This window comes from Rhamphochromis longiceps, linkage group LG11, assembly GCF_057381845.1.
Source record: "Rhamphochromis longiceps isolate RC_006_pf linkage group LG11, R_longiceps_female_GT1.1, whole genome shotgun sequence".
NCBI lineage: Eukaryota > Metazoa > Chordata > Actinopteri > Cichliformes > Cichlidae > Rhamphochromis > Rhamphochromis longiceps.
This window is the reverse complement of record NC_140567.1, coordinates 37,572,928-37,593,049: the sequence shown is the minus strand read 5'-3', so window position 1 is coordinate 37,593,049 and position 20,122 is coordinate 37,572,928. Positions and strand designations below refer to the sequence as shown.

The following is a 20,122-nucleotide window of genomic DNA, read 5'->3' as shown; positions in this document are numbered from 1 at the left end:
GAAAGCTAAATAATAAAAATGAAATTAAAAAGCGTAGGTCTCCGCGGCTAAGAGGTTCAGCTCCACAGCTCCAGTTTCACATTACAAATCAAAGTCTTGACTTCTTGTGTAATAACAATCATATATAATGTGCTGATGGAGCTGCTTCATTCTTCTGTATAAATGTGGAGCTGAAGCCATTATACGTGACGGCTGTGAGGGTCACTGCATTTAACCTCCAATAGTTCTTTAATGCCTGTAACATTACACCCATGTATGGTATTTTAATATTACTGCTCTTAGCACCATCACACATTCATCACACATCAAACTCTAACACTGTGTCTTCCTCATTTCCGCAGAGAACGCTACAGGTGGACAGTCCTCAAAACGTGGTTCCAGTGACGGTGAGTTCCGTATTGTTTATCAAAATGACGTAGTATAAGCTTAAATTTTAGTCTAAATTATTGTGCCGTGTGCTTTGACTATAGAACTTCAAGAGTGGAAACTCGTCTTTATTGTCCCAAAATACAAAAACAACAGAAAAAAGCCGTAAAAAACTAAAGAAATGCAGAGAACAACATTCTCAGTATTTAAGAAAATGGAGAACGTGCAGAGTTGTTGTTTTCTGCAGATTTGCAGTTTTTAATTTTAAAAGCTGGAAACTAATGAAAGCTGAAACGATTTTAATCAAAGGAAGCCTTTGAATAAATATCATGGTTTCTGTCTGAAGGGGGAACATTTTCTCAGCTATTCTCACAGTTGTAATCAGCACATTGGTTACTAGGGCAGCGTGCTGTTTTTATTAGCAATGTTTTATTAGCAATAGATCGAATAAAATAAAGAAAAGAAAAGATAACTTAATCCTGAAATGAGCTTATCTATGTATGTTCAGTGGAGCCAAATATTAATAACCTAAAGAAGAGCCATGATTTAGTTGGTTTTAATGTTTTCTGGTGCATCAGCCCATCGTTTATTGTTTTCAACCAACTGGAAACAAATAAGGTGCACAGTTTTAAATATGAGCAGCCCTTCATCCTGTGGACGGAAGGAAGTTGTTTATATTCTATCAGTGTAAAACATCATCATCAGTATTAATCAATAGTTTTTCCCCTCTGCTTGTTCCAGCTGCAGCATCTGGTGGATGTACAATGGCAGACGGTAGGTGCAGCATGAAGTCCTCTCCCTGTAACTGATCCTGACTCAAACTATAACTTAGCCTGAGGTCAAGAGTAATGGAAAAAAAAAAAAGATGTGTGCACTGTGAGGCACAGAAATGAAAATAAGTCTTTGAGATTTTGGTGACGTGTGCTTTGTGGTGTTCCTGCAGTCTAAAAAGAAGTATCATTTTAGCCAGCTCCTGATTTGAAAGAGTCTGCACTCAGCTGTTTGGTCTCCAAAATCAATGAAATGCAGCCAGATGCTGCTCCTTTTCCATTTTTGCTTGTTTCTTCACTTTTCTGTGGTGCTCTGAGTACCTGGTCCGTACCACTACACTCGCTGTTCGCCCCCTTCCTTTATTCACATAACTGTCTGATCCTTATCTGTCCCTGCATGCCATTGGTCACACGGTGTGCCCATCAAAGCTGCTGGTTGCATGGATTCTCAGCAGGGCTGAGTGGTTGAGGCTGAAGAGTCGGCTTTTGTCATTTGCTACAAAGAATGAGCTCTTTGTGTCGGCTCGTTTGTGAATGACACATCACTAAACCCTAAGTTCGGCTGTGGTGCTGCAGCATGAGGACAGAAATCACTCAAAAATAAATCATAATAATTTCTCTTGTGAGCACAGGTGGCTTCTGTGTAAAGGTTATGATCAGCTGACCGACGCTGCTACTATTTGTGGATTTAGCCAACTGAACTCAGCAGGCTTATAAGCAGATGTTCCATGAGCTGTGATGGCTGATTTCCAATTCAATCAGTTCAATTTTATTTATATGGCACTGAATCAACGATTGCCTCAGTGTTCTTTAGTACGAAGAATGAAGCTGCTGTTAAGGTGGAATTCAGTATCATTACCTTAAATTTAATTTGGTGTTTGCTGCCCTTGATGTAACCTTGACCATGAGCACCACAGTCTGTTCTGCACAATCCAAAAACAACAACTAAAGCAACCATTCCCAAAGTCAGGAGTGCTGCTGCTAAAAACCCAGGACAGGTCTGGGCTGAGACAAAAATCGGTGGCGGCTCATCATGATGGGTCTGTCTGTCTAAAAAACCTGGACCCCCTGGCTGACAACCAAGATCATGTGAAGTACCCTCTGAAAGTCAGCTAAAAGATGTGAATGAAGCATCCAGCAGCGAGCGAAACCAGCTCATTAGATTCTCTGTAATAAAAGAGGAAACTGCAACATTAACTTGACTCTTGGAAATTCATCCATCCATCCATCTTTATCCGAGGCCGGGTCGCGGGGGCAGCAGCCTAAGCAAAGAGGCCCAGACCTCCCTCTCCCCAGCCACCCCCTCCAGCTTATCCGGGGGAACACCAAGGCGTTCCCAGGCCAGCCGAGAGATATAATCTCTCCAGCGTGTCCTTGGTCTGCCCCGGGGCCTCCTCCCGGTGGGACATGCCTGGAACACCTCACCCAGGAGGCGCCCAGGGGGCATCCTTGTCAGATGCCCGAACCACCTCAGCTGGCTCCTTTCGATGTGGAGCAGCAGCTGCTCTACTCTGAGCCCCTCCCGGATGGCCGAACTTCTCACCCTATCTCTAAGGGAGAGGCCAGCCACCCTTCGGAGGAAGCTCATTTCTGCCGCTTGTATCCGCGATCTCGTTCTTTCGGTCACTACCCACAGCTCGTGGCCATAGGTGAGGGTAGGGACGTAGATCGACCGGTAAATTGAGAGCTTCGCTTTTACGCTCAGCTCCCTCTTCACCACGACGGACCGGTGCAGCGTCCGCATTACTGCAGCTGCAGCCCCAATCCGTCTGTCGATCTCCGGCTCCCTTCTCCCATCAGTCGCGAACAAGACCCCGAGATACTTGAACTCCTCCACTTGGGGCAGGAACTCATCCCCGACCCGGAGTGGGCACTCCACCCTTTTCCGGCTGAGAACCATGGCCTCAGATTTGGAGGTGCTGATCCTCATTCCCGCTGCTTCACACTCGGCTGCGAACCGTTCCAGTGCGAGCTGGAGGCCCTCACCCGATGAAGCCAACAGAACCACATCATCCGCAAAAATCAGAGATGAGATTCTGAGGCCACCAAAGCCTTCATGTGATTACAAACTGATTACAATGTAAGCACATCACGTAAAACAAACATCTTAAAAATATTGGTTTTATTTTAGAAGGGAAAACAAAAAGTTATGAGTCCATGGACCGGGTCATGATCTCACTTGGAAATTCAGGAAACACAATAATGTTTCAATGTCTGGCTGAAAAAAGTGAAAGACATCATTTATGTTCTATTTTTAACATTTAATTAATTTTAATTATGAAATAAGTGTGATTTTTTTAAAGCATTTTGTTATGAAAGCTGAGAATAAAGTGAATAAAATTTTCACATGATAAACAACCGTAAACTTTTATTGTCGTTTCTTTCCTTTTTTCTCCAGGAAAGCATTTTGTGGATAAACACAGCGTCCAGCTGATCCAGGGAGTGAGCAACATCGCACCCATTTTGGATGAGCTCCTAGACCAGGAAGTTATCGACCAAGAACAATATGACAAAATTAGAGCTCTGCCTACCACTCAGGACAAGATGAGGGAGCTCTACAGTGGTCCCCTGAAAGCTGGTGCAGCCTGCAAAGACATCTTCCATCAAATCCTTTTGGCAAATGAGAAATTTCTCGTTAATGAGCTCCGAGCTGCAGGATCCTCAGCGGGAGCAGCTGCTGTCAGCTTTCTGTCGGCTGGTAGGTTCATCAATATTACCTGTTCTGTCTTCTCACTAAGTTTTATATAATGTGAACAGTGAACAGTCAATCACACCTTTTCTCCCGCCACAATTTTACTTTTCGTTAGCTTACATACTTTGTTCTGTCTTCAAGTTTTCATTCTAAAGGAGGAACTCTCAGTCTCTCAGCTCTCGGTGGCAGCGAGTCACTAAACTCAATCCTGCTTATATTTCTTTCTTTAGACAGATGTCAAAATGCATAAATCGAGTCAGTTCTACTTTTACCACCAGTTTTTAGCACCAGTTAACGAATGTTTTTAGATGTTAAAGAATTCAACAGAACTTGTGGTAAAATACCAAATATAGAACTGTACCACATAGTGCCATTTTCTGTATGAAGCTGCTGGCTCTGTGGACATGAGGACGATCAGTTTGAGATATTCTCAGATATCTATTATTTGCAGCACTGAACTGGTGTCCCTGACTTGACTGAAGACAGGTGGGATAGAGTTTTATCCTTAATGGGGACGATGTTCAGGAAACTGGAAGTGTCAGCAGGTGTTCTAAGGAGCTCTGAAAGAAAAGCGTCTGGACGTCTTTCAGTTTCCAGATTTTAAGCCCTATGGGAGTGTCCCCAAGAGGGTCGGGGACCCCCTATTGATCCTCTGCCTAATCACATGAGCAGTACTAGAAAAATTACCATTCCTGGTGCAACTCTGTAAGCCTTAGTCTTCTGCAAGAACAACACATTTCACAGCTGTCTGTGGCTGTTTTATCATGTCATCAATACTTGCATGCAATGTGGCAGCTGTTGGAGAGATGTGATATAAAACTCTACAGAAAGATCCACAGTAAACACTGGAGTGGAGCTTGAATCTGAGGCTGAAGAAGATGAGGAGCAAGACGGTGCACTGAAGTGTTCACACTGTGTACACTTCTCTGTCTCGCTCACCTTCCTGTGAACTCATCAAAATCATGCAGAGCAACAAAATCTGCAACCTGGGGCAGTCCTTATTAAGGGTTACTTACTGTGGACTACATCTCAGAGTGTTCATATTTAATATCACTGATGCTGGGATTCTTATATTTACATAACACAAAACTAAGAATCAGCTGGACAGGAAATGTTTGAAAGGCTGCCTGAATCATTAAGAAGGGTCTGATGTGATCAGCACCTGGATGTGAGCTGATTGTCAGCAAAGTTTCCTTCACTTTGTCTGGAGTCAGTCTTGGCTGTTGAATCATAGAGAGTGATGGATTCAGGATTTGCTGATTGGGCATTTTGTGACAGAGAAAAGTTGTTTCATTTATTATGTATCATGTATTTATTTTTGTTACATCCCCACGATGAAGGTCTAGGGGTGTGTGTGGGGGGCCTGGTAACAAATGGGTCCAGAACAGAATGAAAGGAGAACAGACAAAAATGTGTAGTAAATAAGGTAGTTTTTATTATAGAGAACCTTAACATAAAGAGCCGGCAACGCCGTTTTACCAATAACACCAGAAAAAGAAAAAGGTTGCAAAAACAAAGAACACAACAACCAAACAAAAAACTCCACACCACGAGGAGGCACTTCCAGGGGCCCACAAGCTCACCCTGTCACTAGCAGCAGCTAGCTTTACTGTGTTGAGGCCAACAAGCCCACACTACTCACATGAAGCAGCTACACTGCTTCCACAACTCCACACTCCAGGCAGGACAATCACACATCAAGATCACAAAGCGGAGAAAACCACACTCTCACATCCGGTTCATCCCCAGCTTATATGACCTCAGAGAGGTGATTGCTGACCGGGCCCAGGGTGTAAACGAGAACGAGGCCAATGAACAGCAGCTGTGTCCTGGGGATAGAGGAGCGAGAAAGGGTGGAGCAAGAGGAGGCGGAGAGAGAACACCACACCCACACAAAGCAGTTAGAGGCTGTATCCCAATTCAGGGTCTGCAGCCTTAAAGTACGCAGCCTCAACGATCCTCAAGGGCCGCGTACTCAAAGACCGCTAAGGCCGGAAGTGCGAGGCTTGTGAAATGGGACGGTCTAGCCTCCGTTGCGCTGCCCAGGTTGCCTAGCAACCATGATACTAACAGCTGGAAGCGTGTCATACAGCTTTGTTTGACAGAGATGAAGGAGAAAACCTTTTGTTCATTTGTTTGTTTCTTTCTACATGAGCTTTGATCATTCTCTGTAAGATGAAGCTCAGCTATTGGACGGCGTATATTTTAAAGTAAAGGCTTTAAAACCGAGTTAGTACAAACGTCACTAATGTCACATAACTTTGCCGACATGTGGCCAACAGGAATGTTTTAATGTTCTTCGTTATTAAACATTTGCACATAAATAAGTGACATAATATTCAGTACTTAAAGTTTACTCTTCGGGCGCCCCTCATCCGCTGTTTTTTTTCGGCAAAATTATCCACACCCACCGCCACGCTATGCATTCTGGGATATGTTGGGCCACGAAGTCTACACCGCCACGTCCTTAAAATTCATCGAAATGAAGGACGCATTTGAGGGCCGCATTTCGAGCAGCCTTCGAATTGGGACAGCCTTCGTCGCATCGCTGTGACGTAATCGGCCTTAAAATGCGGCCTTTAAGGCTGCAGACCCTGAATTGGGATACAGCCTAAGTTTCAAACTTGGTCATCAGTCTGTGGAGGCGACCATGGAGGTTTTAACAGACATGAACAGACCTGATCTGATGCTGAGGCTGTCAGAGAGCAGCTCAGGTGAGACCAAACAAAGTTTAATAAACAGATTTTCATAATTTACAATAAACTTGTTTAAACAACTTCTAATCAACAAACATTAAAATAAACAGGAAACACAACAGACGTCCAAAAGTAACTTTGCATAAATGATCAGAGCTGAATCCAACCTTTCTCTCTGTCTCTGTCTTGTTCTGACATCACTGGTGAGAATATTTGGATTCATCAGCTTTTGATCATCTTAGACGTCACTCAGCTGCACGTCCTGCTGAACATGTTGTTCTGATGTTGAAGCAGCACTGCACAGCATAAAGTGATCAAACAGCAAACATGTGGACAGTTAGAGGATGATTTTATATGTCAGCATAACATCATTCATTTGTGTGTGGAAGGATTTTAAATATAATATTACACCTTACAGTAAAAATTAATTTAAAGAATTAAATCAGAGAAACTCACAACAAGAACTGCATAATATAAACTTTATTATCATTTATAAATGAAAGAATTTGTGTCCTCTGATTTATTTTGGACAGACGTTGATAAATGAACACATTCAGGTTGTACAAACACAGTAAAATTAAACAGATTTGTTTTCATATTTCAATGTTTAAAGTAAAAATATTCAGCTTATTGAATCAGTGACTTTCTTTAGTAAATGTTGTTTTAAAGCTCTTTGAACTTCTTTCCTTTGAAAATATTTTTCTTTGTTTTTTGCATTTTGAGCTCATTAATATCAGTCTTGTGTTGTAAATGGATCTTTATGTTAGCTTTGAAACTCCACTATGGAGACAGACGACCTGTATGAGGTAAATGATTCAAAGTCTTTTCAGTGATTTCTCTGTGATTGTGTAACTATGGCCTCCTCCTGCCTTCAGTCAGCACAGCTGAAAGTGAAATATTAAAGCTTTTTATTGTCAGGACTCAGTGTTATACTCAGGATGAGCACACATAAAGGACACACACAGTGTCTGTATCATGTAGTTACAGTTTGTATTCAATGTGTTGCAGCTGCAGGATCATCAGCTGAAGGATTTGATGTGGAGGAAACAGAGAAAGGTCAGTGTCCAGAAAACACATGAATCAATAAATACACTCATTGATATGAAGATGAAGAAGATGAAGAAGAAGAATTACTGAATGAAACAGAACTGGATCATTTCCTCACACGTTGATAGTTTCCCATCAAATATGACTTCATGTTAACAAGTTTAATGTTGTTATTAATCCAACTTACAAGGATCATCAGAATGAAATCAAAGCATCAGTTATTTCAAAGTGTCTGATTATTAACACTGATGTTAAATCAGTCATGAATGAAGCTTTTAATCTTTCTTTTCTGTCAGAGAAACACTCTGAGGATGAACGTTGGCCTGCACTGATCCACAAAGTGAGTCATGTCACATCTGTCTGACTTCAGATCATCCAGCTTTCATTTCATAAACACAGGATAGAAATCTTCAATAGAAACAAATGATTTGATTTTGATTGGAAAAGTCAAAGTTTGATAAGTTGAGCGTGTGCAGTGAGGGAGGTCTGCAGCAGGTCAGAAAAGTCCTGAACTTGTTAACAGAAGCAGAATAATTGTTAATCAGCTGTTTGTGATCATTGTGACAAAGATGACCAATGACATCATCACCTTATGTGATGGATGATGTCATCTAAACACGTCTACATTTGTAAAGTGTTGATGAGAAAACAAACAAACCTGAAAGTGAGAAATGTCACATTTATCTCATGAACATTTTCTTTGAATTTTCCAGGTAGAAACGATGGAGTCTGTTATTGAGCTGCTGCTGGAAACTCTGGATGGTCTCAATGAGCCGGAGCTCAGGGAGTTCAGTCAGACCCTGCGACAAATTCATCGCAAATATTCATCCGACTTCTCATGGATGTGGTACATGAGGACAGACCTGCAGCACACAGTGTTTCTGATGGTGCTGATTTACGGCCAACAGTCAGTGGAGAAGACCATGGAGGTCTTAAAGAAGATGAAGAGGACTGATCTGGCTCAGAGGCTGTCAGACTGCAGCTCACTGCCTCGAAGTAAGACAACAAAATCAAAACTCATTAAAGTCATAAAACTGTTTTCATGTCTCATAAACGTCTGACTAAAGTCTTCTTTGACTTTATAAATAATATTTGTAATAAAGACAAAATAAAACATCTTTAAAACATATTTTATGGCTGTTCTGGAAAAATCTACTTCAATAAATACATAAAAATGAGACCAGATTAAATCCAAATACTTTGTGAGGAGGAGTAAAAATGACTCCTTCATACTGTTTATTATTGCTGAGGAGGTTTCAGTGTAATTCTGCATATTGTCCATTTTTCCAAAGTCATATTTCCTGAATAATTGTCAGTTAGTTGTTAAATGTGTTTGTCATGAGTGACTTTGAGCACTTTTCTCCTCAGAGAAACACTCTGTGGATGAACGACGCTCTGCACTGATCCACAAAGTGAGTCATGTCACATCTCTGATTCAGTACAAGACAGCAGGCTGAAAGTCAGAGGACTAAAGTATCATCAGTTCTCATGTTGACTCATTTTCTCATGATTTCTGCTGGATGTTTGTGACAAACTGAAGCTTCATTCAGTTTGTCTTCTTCAGCAGTAATTTTCTGCAACACTAATGTCAGGATGTCTTTACCACTGAGGATGAGCTGAGGAAGTGTCAGCATGTACATTTGTCCTGACTCTTCAACAGGACAGAGAAATCTGAAAACATCAAACACTTTCAGATTAAACAGGAAACTTTATTCTACTTACAAATATTAATAAAGAATGAAAGATGATGTGAAATCAGGGAAAGATTCTTGATGGATATATTTCAGTTTTTATCTGCACAGTGAGAGAAGAACTGCAGCCTGTAAAGAAAAAGTATTCAAACCCATAAAAGTGGATCACAGTTTTAGATTTTCTTCATTTTTTTGATAAATGTACCACAACTAGTAAATAGGCGCTTGTGTTTGGCTAAATAAATATGTGACCCCGTGATTGTGTTTATTGTTCCAGATGGCAACAATGGCAGCTGTTAAACATCTGCTTTTAGAAACTTTGAATGATTTGAGTGATGAGGAGCTCAAGAAATTTAAGAGGCTCCTGCAGACGATCCTTCCTTGGAGGAATCTGTCATTCTTCTCACGGAGGTTGAGTCGATCATCAACCAGAGCAGATGTAGTGAATCTGATGGTGGATGAACTTGGTCATCAGTCTGTGGAGGTGACCAGAGAAGTTTTCATGCACATGAACAGAACTGATCTGGTGCAGAAGTTACCAGAGAGCAGCTCAGCATCCAGAGGTAAGACCAACATGCATGAGTGTAAACTCTGTGTCATCAACAGGTTTTTGTGTTGGTGGTGTCATGGTGGTGCAGTGGTTAGCACTGTGTCCTCACAGCATGAAGGTTGTGTGTTTGAGCCTCCTGGTTGGCTGGAACCTTTCTGTGTGGAGTTTGCATGTTCTCCCTGTGCCTGCATGCTTTTCCTCAGAGTGCTCTGGTTTCCAGTCCAAACACATGCTTGTTGGCTTTATTGCTGGTTCTAAATTAAATGTGGGTGTGAAAGGTTGTCTGTCTGTTTAAAACCTGAGGTGGACAGGTGTACCCTCTCTCATTATCACAGCTGGGAACCCCCAGTTACTTTGGTTGGACAGGATGGAGGGTTTCTTTGTTGGGTTCTTGTGTCATTTTATTTAGTTTCACATGATTTTCTCTTTTAAATCATCTGTGTCGTCTGAAGGCTGATTCTACTTGGATGTGTGATGATGTTTGAATCCTCAGAGTTGATGGTAAATGTCTTTCCTCCTCAGAGAAACACTCTGTGGATGAACATGGAGCTGCACTGTTGAAGAGAGTGAGTGTGACTTTAACTCAGCTTTTACAAAAAATAGTTTTTAGTATTGATAGAAATGAAATAATGTTTTCTTATGAAACTTGAAGTTTTGCAGTTCATAAAGAGAGTGAAGTAAATATCAAAACCGCCAGCTGTCTCTTCAGTGATTATTCTAAAACATATAAATATTAATGAAGACATCTTTTTTTTATTAATATTTGATATTTCTACTACAGTTTCTCTGGAAATTAAATAAAGAGAAATCTTTAAATCGTCCAACAGAGATATTATACAGTAACTTAATACATTGTTTTGGTTTTACAGGAAAAAGAACAGGAAGCTGTCAGACAGATTCTCTTGGAAACACTGAATGAATTTAGTCAAACAGATCTAAAGAAATTCAAGCAGTTGCTGCCGTTCACGTGCTTTAAGATGAGCCTGCCACAAATGGAGAGTTACCGGTGTCAAAACAGGACAGAAGACCTTGTGAATCTGATGGTGGATAAACTTGGTCATCAGTCTGTGGAGGCGACCATGGAGGTTTTAACAGACATGAACAGACCTGATCTGATGCTGAGGCTGTCAGAGAGCAGCTCAGGTGAGACCAAACAAATGTTTAATAAACAGATTTTCATAATTTACAATAAACCTGTTTAAACAACTTCTAATCAACAAACATTAAAATAAACAGGAAACACAACAGACGTCCAAAAGTAACTTTGCATAAATGATCAGAGCTGAATCCAACCTTTCTCTCTGTCTCTGTCTTGTTCTGACATCACTGGTGAGAATATTTGAATTCATCAGCTTTTGATCATCTTAGACGTCACTCAGCTGCACGTCCTGCTGAACATGTTGTTCTGATGTTGAAGCAGCACTGCACAGCATAAAGTGATCAAACAGCAAACATGTGGACAGTTAGAGGATGATTTTATATGTCAGCATAACATCATTCATTTGAATTCTTTGTGTCTCAACAAGGACGAAAAACTGAAAGAAGTTCAGAGCTTGAAGGTTGTCAGAGCCTGACGGTAATCCCTTCCATTCATCCATTTATTGCTAAAGTTTCTTTCTTTATAAACATGTGTACTTATTGACTAAAGAGACTGTCCTCTGCAGCAGGACTGCAGTGATTGGACTAAACTTGAACCTGAGGTGAACAGTACAGATGCAGACGAGGCTCCAACTTACAGGTAAATCAACTTCCTGAATGCTGCAGCACAGCAAACTGGAACTACAGGAAACAGTTCAGCTTTGGATTTATTCCCAGAGGAAATTCTTCATTTTGCATCCGATTCACACGACTACTCTCTGTGTTTCCATTCACTCTGTTGTTCCTTCATGAGTGTGTATTTAATTCCTGTTTCAGCCTTCAGTCTGCAGCAGGACACTTTGAATGCAGAGTCTCGGGCTTGCGCTGGGTCTGTAAGGGAAAGACCACTGCTGGGAAGTTAAATGAAGTTCACCTGCCACACTGGATCTGCATCGGTAAGAGGACATGAAGGAAGACTTTCAGATGTTTGACATTTCTGACAGTGAGCGCACAAACTGTTATAAACTGTTTTCTTCTTTTTTTTTTTTTTTTCTTTTTTTTAAGTAGACCAGAGTTTAGTGGAATATTCGTTGGTGTAGTTATTTAATTGTTTTAATTTGGTGGCACTGAGTCTCTAATGTTTCAGTTTGCTAGCATAATGAAAGTTAAAAAGTTTGAACATTTGTTAAGAAATTAAAAACTTTCCTTGTTATTTTTAACAGCTGCAGGATCCTCAGTGGGAGCAGCTGCTGTCAGCTCTCAGTCGGCTGGTAGGTTCATCAATATTAACTGAGTTTTATATAATGAAACACAGAAAACTGATCAATACTAACTGTACTTATGTTCCCCAATGACTAAGATGTTGCTTTAAATTTTAGAGATGATTAAATTGAAACTGAAGCTTTGTCCTGTATGGCATGACCCTGACCTTTGACCTTGAAGTATTGCATACTAAGATGGTGTGTTTGATCATCTTCACCCATGTGATTGGAGCAGAATTGGCTGAAATCTTTGGCTTCTATAAGCCTTCAAAACTTTATGGCATCATTGTGAACTGAAAAAATAAAAAGTGTGTTGCACATCTCCTTCCATGCTGCTCACATGTCGTATTACTGGATATGGATTTTTGTTTTTTTACTTGATTATGGTTTGACCTTAACCTTCATTGTTAGCGTCCAAGGTCAAAGTTACCAGTGATGGTCAAGGTTATATGTTACATATAACCTTGACCAAGGTTCTTTGTCAAGGTTATAAGAACCTTGGTCAAGGAAATAACTTCAGACATGGTGTGTTTTAACATTAGTAAAGGAAAACTGAAGGAGGGACAAAGAACAAACTAGCACAGACAGACAGGATGATCTGGAGCTGATGCTGTTAGGTATCAGCTTGTGATAAGAAACAAAATGGCACCATTTATTACAGAAAGGTTTTAGAAAAGAGCTCCATAGAACAGAAGTATGGTTTACTTGGAGAGGAAAGGATGCTGGTTTGATTCCAGTCAGAGGCACAAATCCCCCTTTGTGTTATGTCAGGAAGGGTATCGGCTGTAAAACTGCCAAATCAAACATCTGCAGTGACCCCGTATGGCAGGGCGCAGTTGAACGTAGCTTATTCCAGATTTCAAAACACATTTTTCAACATTATTCTGAAATTGCATTGAAATGGTCTGAAACCAAATCTCAGACATGACGGCTACACCTGTTTAATCAGATGACACAGCTCATTATTAAACTCTGATACATCAAACAATGACATCAAGCGTCCATATTCCAATTTTTCTTACATTAAACGTGTCATCCAGTTTCTGGCCACGTTGCAGGTTAGAGAATTACATATATTACATATATATAATAAGTATTTATGTTGTGTTAGAGCTGAGATGACCCCTTATACAGGAGATACTGGACTGGTTTAAAGGTTTGGGGTCTGTTTTACTGTAGAGTATTACCCAGTAATCACCAGAAATCAGTTTAAGCTGCTGGTGGGGAGACTCGCCTCCCTGTAACTGCCTTTGTCTGTATCTCTTTCTTGGCTCTTGACGGAGGCAGTCGCACTTTCTCTTTTTATCATTCACCATCCTCTGGTGAATAATAATCGAACAGGACCGCCTACCATGTGTTTCTCTTCAGGTTTAAATCGTTTGGATGTTTGGAGGCTCGCAGTGACGAAATAATAACTCGACTAAAATGCGTTAAGGCAAAAGTAACGAGCCGGTTTAGAAAATGTGAGAAGTAGAAAGTACAGATATTTGTTTATAAAGGCAGGGAGTAAAAGTAAAAAGTAGTCAGAAAAAATAAGACTCGGGTAAAATACATTTGTATTTGTACTTCGTTACTTCTCACCTTTGTGCCCGAGGCCTTGAAACTGCCAAGCAGATGCACGCTCATGCAGCTCCTCATTTCCTGATAATAAAAGAGAAGACTGCAACATTAACTAGATACAATAATCTTTAAATGTCTGGATGAAAAAAGGAAAGATGTCATTTATGTTCTTTTTAAATAGTCGACCAAAAGGAACGAATGTGTTTTTAACATTTAATTAATTTTAATTATGAAATAAGTGCGAATTTTTTAAAGCATTTTGTTATGAAAGCTGAGAATAAAGTGAATAAAATTTTCACATGATAAACAACCGTAAACTTTTGCCGTTTCTTTCCTTTTTTCTCCAGGAAAGCATTTTGTGGACAAACACAGAGTCCAGCTGATCCAGAGAGTGAGCAACATCGCACCCATTTTGGATGAGCTCCTAGACAATGAAGTTATCAACCAAGAAACTTATACCAGAATTAGAGCTCTGTCTACCACTCAGGAGAAGATGAGGGAGCTCTACAGTGGTCCCCTGAAAGCTAGTGCAGCCTGCAAAGACATCTATGAGATCTTCTATGACATCCTTTTGGCAAATGAGAAATTTCTCGTTAAAGAGCTCAGTGAAAAGGATTAAATGTGTTGGGGAAAAAAAAACAGTTTTTAGACCAAATATAGATCTACCTGTTAGCGCCATTTATAGTCATTACATGTTTTATTTTGAAAGGCCTAAAAAGGATATGGTGCTTTGTTGTGAAAGGTTGTAAAAAATAAAGCAAGCGAATGGCGGAGCGACACGATGGTTTTACCGTCGTTGTTGCACAAACCGACACGTAAAACAGCCTCTGTCCATCCAGACTCTTATTTTAGATATAAGAGAAATAGAGAACTCCAAGAAGAAACAAAGATAGCCACTACATTAAGTAAAACCATCATGCTCCCGAGCAAGACGACTGCATCGCTATGAGATCGTGCAAAGTTTGATACAGCAAGTCAGTTAAGTGCACAGAGCTGTATGCATGAAGAATCTAAGAAAAGAAGAAATAAACTTTCATGGATAAAGTTTTGGACTATGATATGCTGCTAAGCTACAAGTTGTGTTAAAACTGAACAATTGCGATTCTCAACTTCTTACAAATAAGTCAGTGACAGTGTTTTTGGTCTTAAGAAGATGACACTAACTACGAAAGCCTCAGCTTTGTGTCATAGACCATTTTGTTTCATGAACACTTTTTGAATAAGAAGTTGTGTAAAAGGAGCAGAGATGGCAGATAAAGACCCGCAAGATTGCAGGCCCAGGGCACAGAGCTGCAGTAGCGGGACCGGCCATAAGAGGGCGCAGAAGTACACCGAAAGAGGTTTGGAAGAACAGCTCGGCAGGCACATAAACGCAAGAAGGTCCAAGCTGTCACAATTAACTTCAAAAATGAATAAAATTAGCGGACTGATGAAAGAGAATGAAAGCCTTGACATTGTTGATGAACGTTTAAGCAACTTTTCAAAGCTGCATGAAGAATTCTTACAGGCAAATGATGATGTACTGTCGCTGTTGCCAGAAGATGAAAGGAATGTGGACCAGATGCTCTGGTTCAATCCAAAAAAGGAGCAGTTCAGTGCATTTATGACCGAAGTTGAGAAATGGATCATCGTAACAAGACATCAGCATCAAGACGACGTGAGCCCAGATGACAGCGTGTCAGTGACTGCTAGACCAACTGCAAAGAAATCAGGTACCAGCGTTGGAAGAAGCTCAGTCAGTAGCCGCTCATCAAGATCGTCCAGAGCTTCTTCGGTATCATCTGTACGGCAGAAAGAAGAAGCAGAGCGCGCTGCTCTGCTCGCACGAGCCGCATCCTTGAAACAGAGACAAGCCTTGGACATTGAAGAATGTAAGTTAAAGGCAAGAAGAGAACAGCTTGAGATCGAGACAGCTATTGCTGCTTCTACAGCCAAAATAAAAGTGTTAGAGGACTGTGAATATGACAGCTGTAAAAATGATGTGGAACAGTGTGAATCGGCTGTTAAGCACTTCAGCTTCCAAGAGCCAAAGGTACAAGGTGAACATGATGGGCATTCAAAGGTAAACAGTCACAGTGTAAAACAAGAAGATGACTTGCACCAAACTGATGCCAGTGTTATTCCAATGAATCTATGTGAAGTCATGTTGAAACAAAATGATATCACTGAGATGTTAGTCAAACAACATAGACTGTCACATTTGCCTCAAAGAGACATTCCCATTTTTAGTGGTGATCCACTTGAGTTCATACCATTTACAAGAGCCTTTGACCATACAATTCATGATAAAACTGACAGTGACAGGTTATATTACCTTGAACAGTTCACCAGAGGTGAGCCCAGAGATTTGGTAAGAAGTTGTCAGCACATGGATCCTCAACAAGGCTACAGTGAGGCAAGGAAGTTGCTGTTTTGTCATTATGGTAATGAACTAAGAATTGCAACTGCCTACATGAACAGAGCATTCAATTGGCCACAAATCAAAACAGATGATGCAAAGGCTCTTCATAGCTATTCACTGTTTCTCACTGGTTGTAACAATGCAATGCAAGACATCAGTCAACTGCAAGAGATGGAGATTCCCACGAACCTCAGAGTTATAGTCTCCAAACTGCCATATAAAATGAGAGAAATGTGGAGAGTCTCTGCCTTTGACATTCAAGAAACAAGTGGAAGGAGAGCAAAGTTCTCAGATCTGGTTAGATTCATAAACAGACAAGCAAAAATAGTTGCAGATCCTTTGTATGGTGACATTAAGGATGCTGAAGACAAAGCAAAGTCATCTGCAAATCTGAGAATGACTAGGTCAAAGTCAAGTCAAAGTCAGCTTTATTGTCAATTCTGCCACATGTACAGGACATACAGAGAATAGAAACTACGTTACTCTCAATCCCTAGATAAAATAGCAAATGAACATTTAAATATAAGAGTGATTAAAAATGCAAGTAAAAATTTAAATAAATACAATACAATTTTACATATAACAAGAAAGCTATACAATATACAATATAATGAGTAAATGACATTGAGTGCAAACCAGGCAGAGTAGTGCAAATGGAGATTTGGTAATGTACGGTAAGAGATAGTGTAACAACAAAGTCTTATGAGGTAATGGCAGTCCAATGCTCCACAAAGTGACTGGTAACTGGTGCAGGCCAGTGAGTGAGTCAGAGTGTGTGTGTGTGTGTGTGTGTGTGTGTGTGTGTGTGTGTGTGACAGAGTTCAGTAGGACCGTGGAGGAGAGAGGGGAGAGGGGGCAGAATCGGGAGGGAGTTAAGCTTCCTGACAGCCTGGTGGATGAAGCTGTCCTTCAGTCTGCTGGTCCTGGCCTGGAGACTCCGCAGTCTCCTCCCCGACGGCAGCAGCTTGAAGAAGCTTTGCATTGGGTGCGTGGGATCAGCCGCTATGCAAAGGGCTTTTTTAGTGAGACGGGTGCTGTAAATGTCCTGGAGGGAGGGGAGAGAGACACCAATGATCCTCTCTGCAGCTCTCACTATGCTGCTCTCACTATGCTGCTGGTCATCCAGGCAAAGGGGAAGCACATTTGCTACAAGTGTAACACAAGCTGCAAATGAAAGGTCACCTGAAATTAATAAAAGCGCTTCTTGTCACACTAGCAATGCCTTCCAGAAACCATGCATATACTGTGAAAAACTCCATACACTGGCAGAATGTCAAAAGGTCAGAAACCAGCCTTACAAAGAAAGACTGGAGTTCCTTAAAGCAAAGGGTCTGTGCTTTGCATGTCTGACACAAGGTCATCTGAGTAAGGACTGTAAGAAAAGATCATTGTGTGAGTACTGCTCTAAGAGACATCCAAGTATGCTTCATTGGACAAAGGAGGAGGACAGTAAGGCAGACGATTGCATCCAGAGAAATGTCTCAGACATTCCCACAACAAGTGATGAAACACACACTCCAGGCAGAATTTGCGGAGTCACAGGGGCCGGAAAAGGCATTCATGTGTTATCGATCGTTCCTGTGTGGGTTAAGTTGAAGAAAGGCAATAAGTTGATTGAGACTTATGCATTCATGGACAATGGGAGCCAAGCCACGTTTTGTTCAGAAAAACTGATGAGACAACTGGGTGTAGAAGGTAAGAAGACAAAATTCATGCTTTGCACAATGGGACAAGAAAAGATGATGACAAGTTACCATCTGTCAGGATTAGAAGTGTGTGGTTTAAATGAGAACACCTATATAGATCTTCCTGACATTTACACTCATGCAGACATTCCAGTGTCTAGAGAGAACATCCCTACACAGGATGACTTAAAAAGGTGGCCACATTTTCGGCAAATCAAGTTCCCACATTCAGATGCAGACATTGGACTTTTGATAGGATGTGATGTGCACAAGGCTATGGAACCATGGGAGATTATTCATAGTAAAGATAACGGTCCATATGCTGTTCGAACAGTCCTGGGTTGGGTTATCAATGGCCCTCTCAAGAGAGATTCCTGCTCTACTCCTTCTGACAGAGAGCTGAGTGTTTCAGTAAATCGCATCTCTATCACTAATGTTGAGAATCTTTTGATGCAACAGCTCAACTATGATTTTCCAGAGAAAGCTTCTGAGGAAAAACGGGAAATGTCACGAGAAGACATTATGTTTATGGATTCTGTCAATGGCACAGCTGAAAGGATTAATGGTCATTATAGCATAGGTCTTCCTTTGAGAAACAATCAGCTCTCTGTCAGAAGGAGTAGAGCAGGAATCTCTCTTGAGAGGGCCATTTTTTTTTTTTTTTTTTTTTTTTGTTGATGAGTGAGTATAGGGGTGGGATTTAATAAGTTTTCTTCGTCCCACTCCTTTTTCAGGCAAGTTTTGTTTTTTGTTTTGTGTATTTTATGTTCAATATAGGTATTTGTTGTGCCTGAAAATGAATAAATAAATGAAAAATGAATGAAATGAAAACAAAGCTGTCAAAATGCCAAACAACCGCAGTGCAGTAATGCAGAGGGCAGAGAATCTGAAAAGAAAACTAATCAGATACACAGAGTTTCATAAGGAGTATCAGAGCTTCATGTCTGACTTGCTGAATAAAGGCTATGCAGTTCAGGTACAAAACATAAAGACTACCCCTGAAAATGAGAGAGTTTGGTACATACCACACCATGGGGTGTACCACCCTCAGAAAAGAAAACTCCGTGTAGTTTTTGACTGTGCAGCATCCTTTCAAGGGAAATCACTGAACGAAGAACTCTTGCAAGGGCCAAACCTAACGAACACACTGATTGGAGTACTAACAAGGTTTAGGTGGGATCACATTGCCTTGATGTCAGACATAGAAGCTATGTATCACCAGGTGCGAGTACCTCCAGAGGACAGTGATCTTTTGCGTTTTCTCTGGTGGCCAAACGGGAACTTGAATGAACCTCTGCAAGAATACAAAATGATGGTGCACTTGTTTGGGGCAACATCCTCCCCAAGCTGTGCAAACTATGCACTAAAAAAGGCAGCAGAAGATGCTAAAGAAAAAATGCCACTAGCAGCAGTTAATGCTGTTCTGAACAATTTTTATGTAGATGATTGTCTTCTGTCAGTTTCAGATGAAACAGAGGCATGTACTATGGTCAGGGACCTGTCTGCATTGTGTGAGAGTGGAGGATTTCACTTAACAAAGTGGATGAGCAACAGCAGAGCTGTCCTTGCTTCCATTCCTGAAAAGGAAAGAGCAAAGGAGATGAAAGATTTGGATTTGAGACATGATGCACTACCAGATGAAAGAGTCCTAGGAGTGAACTGGTGCACAGAGACAGATGTATTCAAGATCAGGATAACTGAAAAACCTGTGCCAACGACTAGGCGAGGCATCCTCTCATTTGTAAGTGCAATATATGACCCATTGGGCTTTTTGTCTCCTGTCATTCTGACAGCAAAAATCATCCTGCGAGAGCTATGTGGCAGGAAGATTTCATGGGATGAGGAAATCCCAGCTGAACTGGCTCAAAGGTCACAAGTTTGGCATTCAGAGCTTTCAAAACTTCATGGCTTCACCGTCAACAGGTGTTTGAAACCTGCTGGATTTGGAGTGGTCATATCTACACAATTGCACCGCTTCGCTGATGCCAGTGAGAGAGGTTACGGAGTCGTTACTTACCTCCTTATCACAAACCAGAAAAGAGAAACTCACTGCTCATTCATTATGGGCAAGTCCAGAGTGTCTCCTCTGAAGCAGATAACAATTCCACGTCTCGAGTTGACAGCAGCTGCAGTTGCTGTAAAAATGGACAAGCTCATGAGAAAGGAGCTGCAAATGCCACGAGAAGAATCTGTGTTTTGGTCTGACAGTAGCACTGTTTTAAAGTACATTTGCAGCGAGAACATCAGATTTAAGACATTTGTAGCAAACAGAGTGTCACTTATTAGAGACAACACAAAACCAAGTCAGTGGATGTATGTAAACTC

General features: G+C 41.0%; 1 protein-coding gene across 1 annotated transcript; it reads left to right on the top strand.

Moving 5' to 3' along the window:
* Positions 1–251: 251 nt before the first annotated feature.
* LOC146659947 (uncharacterized) lies at positions 252–14,534 on the top strand. Its single transcript, XM_085424217.1, has 15 exons — positions 252–258; positions 342–386; positions 3,535–3,834; positions 7,533–7,580; positions 7,868–7,911; positions 8,285–8,567; positions 8,940–8,983; positions 9,540–9,825; positions 10,335–10,378; positions 10,682–10,955; positions 11,339–11,388; positions 11,477–11,550; positions 11,727–11,845; positions 12,113–12,160; positions 14,059–14,534. The coding sequence occupies exons 1-15, from the start codon at positions 252–254 to the stop codon at positions 14,328–14,330; spliced, it is 1,938 nt and encodes a 645-aa protein (XP_085280343.1). The 3' UTR covers positions 14,331–14,534.
* Positions 14,535–20,122: the final 5,588 nt, after the last annotated feature.

Coding starts and splice junctions, on each gene's coding strand:
- LOC146659947 (XM_085424217.1), top strand. Junction 387..3,534: donor AAAACGTGGTTCCAGTGACG/GTGAGTTCCGTA, acceptor TTTTTTCTCCAG/GAAAGCATTTTGTGGATAAA. Junction 7,581..7,867: donor TGTGGAGGAAACAGAGAAAG/GTCAGTGTCCAG, acceptor CTTTTCTGTCAG/AGAAACACTCTGAGGATGAA.